The 10319-nt window shown below is 36.4% G+C and overlaps 1 protein-coding gene across 1 annotated transcript in view; it reads left to right on the forward strand.

Annotated features, from left to right (window-relative positions):
• GUCY2F (guanylate cyclase 2F, retinal) overlaps nt 1-7850 on the forward strand; it is a 99560-nt gene extending 91710 nt beyond the window's left edge. The window contains 1 exon segment of the mRNA XM_036454438.1: nt 7823-7850. Within this exon segment, the coding sequence (XP_036310331.1) occupies nt 7823-7850 (28 nt within the window).
• The last annotated feature ends 2469 nt before the right edge of the window (nt 7851-10319 follow it).

The following is a 10319-nucleotide window of genomic DNA, read 5'->3' on the forward strand; positions in this document are numbered from 1 at the left end:
GTCAACATTTCTTTTGAGTCCCAATTTCAATGTCAAACAGTTCCTTATGTATACATGTCAGCAATGATGTTTCAGTTCTGGATGGTGGACAAATGGTGGTGTTGCAGATCTGATCCTCTCTGGTTTGGTCCTGGGCAACCTGCAGTGATGCACAGCTGATGACTGCTAGTATGGCAAGGTGTCCTCAGCATCTTCCATCTCTGGACTGTTTCTCTTCATGGCTGGAGCAGTCCTGTCAATTTCTCTCTGTTGCAGGAATCCATATGGTATTGGAGTTGTTTTCTAAAAATATACATATTCTCAATCAAAAGTTAATAAAGGAATATTTTCTATAAATTTGACTTGGGATATTTTTTCCTTTTTTTGCCCAAATGATTTTCCTTTGGCTTGTTTTGACACCATGTGTGTTTTTCATGGGAGTCTTGCTGTTAGCATTACAAATGAAAACTAAATTTCTTAAGTAAAAATTTTCTAGATGTAATTTACATACAGGATATTTTTCCTTACATGATATTCTTCTACTATTCCCATTTTTATTTAAATATTAGGAGACTTTTGGAAATTTTATAATGTAGTCTTGATAGCTTTTAAATTTTAATTTTTGCACTAGAGTGTGACTGCTATAAGTCCATTACATGTTACATATGTTTACCATGAGATGAACTACCAATAAAAATTTTAGTTAACACTTTAAGAACAGCTTTTTGTCCAGGACCAGTAATTTTTCTAAAATATTTGCTTGTTTCAATTAGCCAATTTAAATTAGTCTGAAAACTTGACTACTATTTGGGATAGTAATCTTTTACTTTTGAGAAAGTAATTCTTCCTTAAGAGAGCAGGAAGAGAGCAGGGTACTTGATGTTTTGAAGAAAAATAAAATAATTTGAGAAGATTAAGAAGATTTAACACATGGTGTGTAATGGCAAAACAGTAGGGGGTGATGTTGGATTGAACATGTATCTTTCTTGTTCTAGAAATGAAACTATAGCTAAGTGACACTGAAGCAGCAAATATTTTATCAAAACAAGTAAAAAAAATATTTGGTAAAGAAAAAAATTTTCCAACTTGATGTGTTTAGGGAAATCATGTTGAAAAAAAAGAAATAACTAAGGAACTGACATGTTTAGTTTTTCAACTAGTTTATGGAGACATACCCAGAGCTAGCTGCTGTTTGCTGCTCTGGTTCTCTTTTTGAACTAATAGGACCCCAGGAGTTCTGGATTAATAAAATAGCTCCCTTGAATTTAGATACCAATAATCCCCCAACTTAAGGAGTTTGGGATTCTGAAATAATTAATTCCAACTTGCTTGTATATGAAACCATTAGCTTCTATCAAAATATCCACTGTGTCCATGATACCACTCCTTTGAGAAGAAAACTGTACAAACTATTAAGACATCTGTCTGTTGCCAGCAACTCTTTCTTGCTTATGTACTGCTACTACTAAGGCAGTCTGAATCACGATATGCTTTTATGTATATCCTGGTTGAGAAGAGATTTGTTCATGCTAGTATAAGAAAATAATAAAATTTATGGATACTTTTTATAGTTTTTATACTTAAAAAACATAGGCCCTTAGTAGCCCTGGCTTTGGTAGTTACCAGGTAACACAGCTCATCTTAAATTTCAGCAATATATGCAAACTAGTCCCTGATAATATTGTGGCATATATAATAGTGGGTGGTGCCTTGTCTGATCCCATTCCTCATCACTCATGTGAAGAAATAGGCTTGCACAATGGCTCTAGTCTTAGTCAATCTAGCCTATGCAGCCATGATTAAGGATGCAGCATGGAATTTAGAAGCTGTTGTCAGAATAAATTTTCTGACATCTGGGAAAGTCTTCAAACTCTATAGACATGGCTGAGGCCATGGACACAGTCTTACAAAAACTGCTATCAATATATACATTTGACTTTGCTTTTGAAGTGCATCTCAAGATTAAGTGAAATTGATCATGGAGCTGCAATGCAGATTTGGCACAATTTATTGGACTAATGTAAGCTTGTAGAAGACTAAAGTCATATTCTGGTCTGCACCTAGGAAACTCCACACATTTCACATAGAATATATAGAGCTGAGAGCAGAAATTGAATTTTCAGATTTAGGCAGCATCTTGTTTAGTGATGAGCTGGGAAGAAGAAAATGGAATGAATACAGCAGGTGTTTAACACTGACTATGCAAAGAAGGCATTAGGAGGGATACAAAGAAGTATACACATGTGATCTTTGCACTAAAAGATCTAGTTAATATGCTTTTTTGGAAGCTAATAACTAACTGAAACATGGCATTAAAATCTATACTTGACTGAATGTCTGTAAAGTGGTACCTCTAACCTCATATTGGATATTAGACTGGGGCATGTCACAGGTCTATTAAAAAGTCATTTCATCAATACCTCCTTTGTGTGCAGTTGTATCCATTAATTCTGGAATGGAAGTGATTAATAACATAGCCCTGGAGTGATCCCCCTTGGCACACAAGTAGATGATGTTCTCTCTCTTATGAGCTGTGTGTTCCTTGCCAGTGGGATTACTTTAGTAAAAGGCTCCCTGAAAACCAGATGCTAGTGAAATGGCACACATAGGGCTGGCTAGGAACACACTAGTTGCTTATATGACTTCTAGGCATAAGACTACCCTTTTTGAACAATTTTTCTGGGTGGCCATGAGTTAGTGAGGAAGATATCAACAACAGTAGTGACATGTCAAAAAAGGAAAGTCATTTAGAGTAAACATACCAGAATTTTTTTCCAATACTTTTCAGCCATGCCTTCCTACTTAGATTATACTAAGCTTGTAAAAGAATTACCTTCTCAAATGTGCGTGAGAATAAATCTTGGACTTTTATTTAAGACTCAACTTGAACAAGATTTTACTTTATAGGACAGCAGTTTTCAAGAAGGCTAAGGAATCTGCTTTAGTTAATAAATGATTTTTCTTTACCAAGAAAAATACATAGTTTCAAAAAAATTTTTTTAGTTTCCCATATAAAGCTCTTACCCCAGGTTAGGATCCTTAGTTGAAAAATAATACATTCATATGTATACACAGCTAGATAAACCTACTCAAAGGTCAACTATAAATATGTAGTAGGCACAAAATGTTATGAGAGGTCTTGAGTCACTTCTCATTGATTTTTAAAATTTTATGTGCAGAAATATTGAAAAATGATTGTATGGATGTATATTGAAAAGTCAGTCACTTTTTCGTCTCTTAAGTAGGATATGTAAACCTTGGAAGTTCAACCTTGGCAGCAGCCTGTGAGAGACTCCTTTAAGCCTCATATCCTTTAGAGGAGATCACATATCATCTAAAAGCACAGCAGTGGTTGCTGGTTTCTCCACCTCAACCTTCAAATTAAATTTTATGTCAGTTCCTTAGTTATTTCTTTTTTCAACATGATTGCATGGTCTTTCATCTGAGATGGTATCTAGGAGCTAAAATATGCTATAATCTTATTTGGGCCTTGTGAGGAAGGCCATAATTCCCCCTTCCTCCTATGAAATACTAACTAATGCTCTCTCTCAGGACCCAGCTTGTGTGGCTCAGTGGTTGAGGGTTGACTCATGCACCAGGAGGTCACTGGTTTGATTCCTGGTCAAGGCATACACACAGATTGCAGGCTTGATCCCCAGTAGGAGTGTGCAGGAGGCAGCTGATCAATTTTTCTCTCTCATTATTGACATCTCTATTCCTAGACCATGCTCTGTCTCCTCGTTCCCCCCAAGGAAAGCTTTGTTCTAACCATTTCTCTCGGATCCAGGGCTGCTGATTGGTCTGGGGCAGGAGGGAAGAATGGAAGTGGAGCAGGGCAGGGCAGAAAGAAGTATGGGGTAGAAGACAGGAGGGGTAGGGGAGGGAGAGGGTGAAATCTGTGTGTGAACCTCAGCCACCAGTGCTCCTATCCTACAGGTGGCATTTATTTAGAAATAATTTAGGACACTCTCTCTGCCCTTAGGGCTGAGTCCATCCCTTAGCCTTCCTGGGTTCTCTGTGGCTGTCTGTCTCACCCTGTGCATCTCTCTCCCTGCTCCTTACTCTCCGATCCTGTTTGTTCATTCCCCATGTCTCACTGGGCCTTTTGTCTGTTTCTCATCGTATCTCTGCCCGTGGAGAACACCCTTGCTTCCCCTGTAAAGGAACACAAATCAGCAGAATCCGCCTTTTCAATAAAAAATGACAAGTGGGAAACAGAGTGAATTAAAAAACATTAACTTAAAAACAATCCATGTGTCTGAAAATATGTTCCAAATGGCAACACTTCAGCGGGAGTAGCAGGGCTGTATTGGCCACATGTCTGGAGCCTCAGACACAAAGTGTAGGGGGCTCAGCATCTCGCTATGGACCCCTCCCACTAGCCATCTGGGATGGCAGGGTCTGGGGAAAGGACTTAGTCTATGCTCAACCTTGAGGACCCCCTTATTCCTGATTTCATAGACCCTTTCCCCTGTTCTGGCATCTGCTAGTCCCTCTTACTCCCGCAGTACCTTCAAACCTTCCTATGCTGACCCCAACTCTCCTTCTGCATCAGCCCTCCCCCTGCCACACATACAGATTTCACCATCTCCCTCCCCTACCCCTCCTGTCTTCTACCCCATACTTGGTTATTGAGGTGGCAGGGGACTCCTGAAAAAGAGAGACTTAAAGGGAGATACAAAGACAGAAGAATAGAGGCACTCCAGGGAAAAGGAAGAAGCAATAAGAAGGAAATGATAGAAAGTAGGACCCCCCCAAAAAAAGGAAGGGAGAGAAGGTGAGATCCTTTCTATCTCTGTGTCCCCCACCTCCACAGCAGAGGACAAGTATTAGACATTACATAGTAGGGACTGGGGGATTCTTTCCCCAATAAGACTATATCACCAGCACACTTCAGAAATTCTGATTCAGTATTTCCACTCCTCATCCACTGAAAACAAGAATTGCTCTAGTAACATGAGTCAGAAACACCACATTTGATGGCCAGCTAGGTGTGATTTCAAAGCTAAAAATATCTTCTTCCAACTGGTTTGCATTTTCAATTCCTTCATCAGAGTCTCTTCTCTTGGCCTCAGAGCTTGGATCTAATAATACTGTTCACCCCCCACCTCCATCCCATCCCATCTTCTTCATTGGACTGATAGCACTTTAAGATGCTTCCCTTAGTGGAATCTAAGATGTAGATTGTACTAGGTAAGAAGAGAGAACATACAAAAGTTGAGTAATTGGATGGGTACAAATAAAGAGACCAAAGAAGGGGAGCTGAAGTAGCTTGGGGGAGGACCCATTTAGAGATGTGAAGCTCAGCCTCTCTGGGGACTTGTCCAACTGCCCATTCCAATCCCCACTTATACTATGCTGATAACAAATCATTTTTTGATATTTCTTTCTGATGATAAGTCATCATATTACTTCTTTTCTTACATTATTCCCTGATAAGTTTGAAGCTTCTTGCTGAGATATGTGTGTGTGTGTGTGTGTGTGTGTGTGTGTGTGTGTGTGTTGGCTTATAATTTGTATTTACCAGGGCCTCAGAAGAAGTAGCTCAGAAGAAGATTTACTCAAATGATTGCTCTCAGCCAGTTTATGTTGTTGTTGAGGTAGATAGCCACTTGCCATCTTCTCCTGCTTAGCAACCCCAAGTAAAATAAGAAACAAGTGCATAACTGAAAGCTGTCTACAACCTAAACAGATCCATGCAAAATATCTGATCTTTGTCTGAATTCAGGGACTAAGTAATATTTGTTTCTCAGGCCCCTAAGAAGTAGTCTGTTTTACTTATGATTTCTCTTTTCTCTCAACCTTTTCCCTCCCACCCTCAGTTCTTAACAAACATGAACATGCATACATGTAAGAATGTGCACAAAAACACACACCAGTAATTGAGCTAAGAAGTAATAACATTTGTATTGACAGAGTCCTGAGGATCATAAGAGCTGGTCTGTATTTTCTGTCTCATCAATGACTCGTGTGAAAATGTACAAGAAACCACATCCTCTCTGTGCTTTCATTTCTCCACATAAAAGCCTGTTCTGGCCTGTGATTATCAAGAAACTCATTTATTAAAACTTAAAAATTCCCAACAGTTGATTTTTGGCCTTTAAACTGGCCCCTTGATTCCAGTGTGTTGGAAAATCTATATAGTATAGAGGCAAGAGCAATAAAAATTTGGAACTTAAGATGTTAACTAGAATTATTGTGATGACCATTTCATAATATTGTATATACAAATATTGAATAATTCTGTTGTACTCCTGAAAGTAATATATTATAACATTGCATGCCAATTATAGTATAATAAAATTAGCAAAGTCATAGTGAAAAATTAAATTTGGGGTCTAGTAGAATTAGGTCCAAGTGCCAGCTATGCGTGCTTATTGACAAGACATTCAATCTCCATGAACCTTAGTGAACCCATTTGCAGAATGAGGTTAATAATAAACCTATTTTTCAGAGGTTTAGTGAGGATTAAAGACAGGAGATGCCAAACTGTCTTAAAAGTTTCAGACAAAAGTAAGATAATATTATTGGAGGGGTGTATCTGGGACTGCTTAGAGATGATTTTTGAGTAAAAGAGTTTGCTTTAGGCTTTAGTTGTTATGTACTTGTCCCCCCCAACCCCTCTCACTTCAACAGAATTTTGGAAGGGGGGTGGGTAAAAAGAGAACTAGCATTTTAAGAAGTTTTCTGGATGGGCTCCAAAACCTCAGAGAGCCCATAGAACTCACCTTAATACTCTTTTTCCCAATTGAAGTTACTGGGATGGCATTGGTTAATAAAATTATATAGGTTTCAGGTATATAATTCTATAATACATCATCTACATATTGCACTGTGTATTCATCACCTCAATTCAAGTCTCCTTCCACCACCATTTATCACTCCTTTACTATATTCTACCTTCCCTCCCCTACTGTTCTTTCCCTCTGGTAATCATCATGCTGTTGACTATGACTATGAGGTGTTTTTTTTTTTTGTTTTGTTTTGTTTTGTTTTCTTCTTTACTTAATCCCTTCACTTTTTTCACCCAGCCCCTCACTCACTTCCCCTCTGACAGTTATCAGTTTGCTCTCTGTACCTATAAGTCTGTTTCTATTTTGTTCATAGATTCCACATATAAGTGAAATCATAAGGCACTTGACTATCACTGACTGGCTTATTTCACTTAGTATAATGCTCTCCAGGTCCATCCATACTATGAAAAAGGGTAAGATTTCCTTTTTTTTAACAGCCAAGTAGTATTCCACTGTGTACATGTACCAGGCTTTTTTTTTTTTTAACTGTTTACACTATTACAGATATACCCATGTCTCCCCTCTTGCACACCTCCCCTTTACCCATCCTTTCCCCTCCCCTCACCCCCCCAAGGCCATCACCACACTATTGTCTGTGTCTATGGGCTATGCATATATATTCCTTGGCTAATCCCTTCACCTTCTTTCATCCAGTGCCTCCTTCCCCCCTTCCCTCTGACAGCTGTCAGTCTGTTACTTGTATCCATGCCTCTGTTTTTATTTTGTTCATAAGTTATTTTATTCATTACATTCCTCATAAAAGTGAGATCATATGATATTTGTCTTTCACTGACTGGCTTTTTATCCACTCATCTACTGATGCTCACTTGGGATGCTTCCAGATCTTGGCTACTGTAAATTACAATACACTGCAATGAATGTAGGAGTGCATACAATCTTTGAATTAGTGTTTCATATTTCTTTGGATATATTCCCAGAAGTGGAATCACTGGGTCATAAGGCAGTTCCATTTTTAATTTTTTGAGGAAACTCCATACTGCTTTCCACAATGGCTGCAACAATTTGTATCCCAACCAACAGTGCATAAGGGTTCCCTTTTCTCTACATCTTTGTTGATTTATTTATGATAGCCATTATAGCAGGTGTGATGTGATATCTAATTTTATTATACTATAATTGGCATGCAATGTTATATTACTTTCAGGAGTACAACAGAATTATTCAATATTTGTATATATTATGAAATGGTCATCACAATAATTCTAGTTAACATCTTAAGTTCCAAATTTTTATTGCTCTTGCCTCTATACTAATTGTGATTTTAATTTACATTTCTCTGATTATTAGTGATGTTGAGCATATTTTCATGTCTATTGACCATCTGTATAGCCTCTTTGGAGAAGTGTCTATTTAGGTCCATTACCCATTTTTTAATTGGATTGCTTGTTTTTGGTATTGAGGTTTATTAGTTCTTAATAAATTTTAGCTATTAACCCCTTATTAGATGTATCATTGTTGAATATGTTCCCTCATTCAGTGGGTAGTTTTTTCACTTTGTTGATGGTTTCCTTTGCTGTGCAAAAACATTTCAATTTTATGTAGTCCCGTTTGTTTATTTTTCTTGTTTCCCTGGCCTGAGGAGATATATCATAAAAAATATTGCTACAATAAATGTCTGAGATTTTGCTGCTTGTGTTTCCTTCTATGTTTTTTAATGAGTTTGAATCTAAATTTAAGTATTTAATCCATTTTGAATTTTCTTGTGTATAGTGTAAGAAGGTAGTCTAGTTGTATTTTATTTTTTGCATGTATCTATCCAATTATCCAACACCATTTATTGACTAAACTATTTTTGCCCCATTTTATGTTCTTGCCTTCTTTGTCAAAGATTAATTGACCATAAAGTCATGGGTTTATTTCTGGACTCTCTATTCTATCCATAAATCTGTATGTTCACTTTATGGCAGTTCCACTCTCTTTTGATTACTATGGGCTTGTAGTATAATTTGATATCTGGTAGCATGACTTCCTCGACTTTTTTCTGCTTCTTCAAGATTGATGTGACTATTTGGGATCTTCTGTGTTTCCATATAACTTTTTGGAACATTTGTTCTAATTCTGTGAAATATGCCATTGGTAACTTGATAGAAATTGCACTGAATGTATAGATTGTTTTGGGTAATATGGACATATTTATGATGTGGATTTATTCTATTCATGAACACAGTATGTGCTTCCACTTATTTGTGTTTTCTTCAATTTCTTTCTTTGGTGTCTTATAATTTTCTGAATACAGGTCTTTTACATCCCTGGTTAAATGTATTTTTATCCAATTGTAACTGGGTCTGTTTTCTTAATTTCTCTTTCTGAGAGTTCATTATTGGTGCATAAAAATGCAACTGATTTCTGGACATATAAATTATACATAATTTATAGAATTCATTTATTAGTACTGATAGTTTTTTGGTTGGATCTTTAGGGATATATATATATATATATATATATATATATTCTCAAGTCACCTGCAAATAATGACAGTTTTACTTCTGCCTTTACAATTTGGATGCCTTTTATTTATTCTTCTTTTCTGATTGTTCTGGCTAGGACTTCTAATACTATGTTGAATAAGAGTGGTAAAAGTGGACATCCCTGTCTTGTTCCTTATCTTAAGGAACTGATTTAGTTTGTGCCCACTGAGTTGGCTATGGGTTTGTCATATATGGCCTTTATTCTGTTGGGATATGTTCCCTCTATTCCTACTTTTCTAAGAAAAGTAGGAATGGGTGCTGAATATTATCAAATACTTTTTCTGAAGCTAAGGGTAATATGATTTTTATCCTTATTTTTATTCATTTGATATATCATATATTGATTTGCAGATATTGTACCAACCTTGCATTCTCAGAATAATAATCATAGTGTGTAAGATTTTCATTGTATTGCTGGATATGGTTTGCTAATATTTTCTTGAAGATTTTAGCATCTATGTCCATCAGGTACATTGTCCTATAATCTTCTTTCCTTTTAGTGTCTTTTCTGGTTTTAGAATTAAGATAATGCTATCCTTATATAATAAGCTTCAGAGTCTTCTTCCTCTTGAATTTTTTGGAAAAGTTGGAAAAGGATAGGTGTTAATTCTTGCCTGAATGTTTGGTAAAATTCCTGTGAAGTGATTAGATCCTAGAATTTTGTTTGTTCAGAGTGTTTTGATTATGGCTTCAAATTCATTAGTTGTTATCTCCATATTTAGATTTTCTGATTCTTAACAATTCAATTTTGGAAGATTGTGTGTTTCTAGAAATGTATCCATTTTGTCCAGGTTGTCTAATATGTTGGTATACAGTTGTTTGTAATATTTTCTTACAATCTTTTGAATTTCTTTGGTGTCAGTTTTTAGTTTTTCTCTTTCATTTATGATTTTATTTATTTGGGTCCTCTCTCTTTTTTTCTTGATGAGTCCGGTTAAAGGTTTGTCAATTGCATTTATCTTTGCAAACTCTCGGTTTCATTGATTTTTCTGTTGTGGTTTTTAAACTCTATTTTTAAAACTTCTGCTCTGATCTTTATTATTTCCTTCTCCTCATG

The sequence above is a fragment of the Pipistrellus kuhlii genome, unplaced genomic scaffold (assembly GCF_014108245.1).
Source record: "Pipistrellus kuhlii isolate mPipKuh1 unplaced genomic scaffold, mPipKuh1.p scaffold_m20_p_29, whole genome shotgun sequence".
Lineage (NCBI taxonomy): Eukaryota > Metazoa > Chordata > Mammalia > Chiroptera > Vespertilionidae > Pipistrellus > Pipistrellus kuhlii.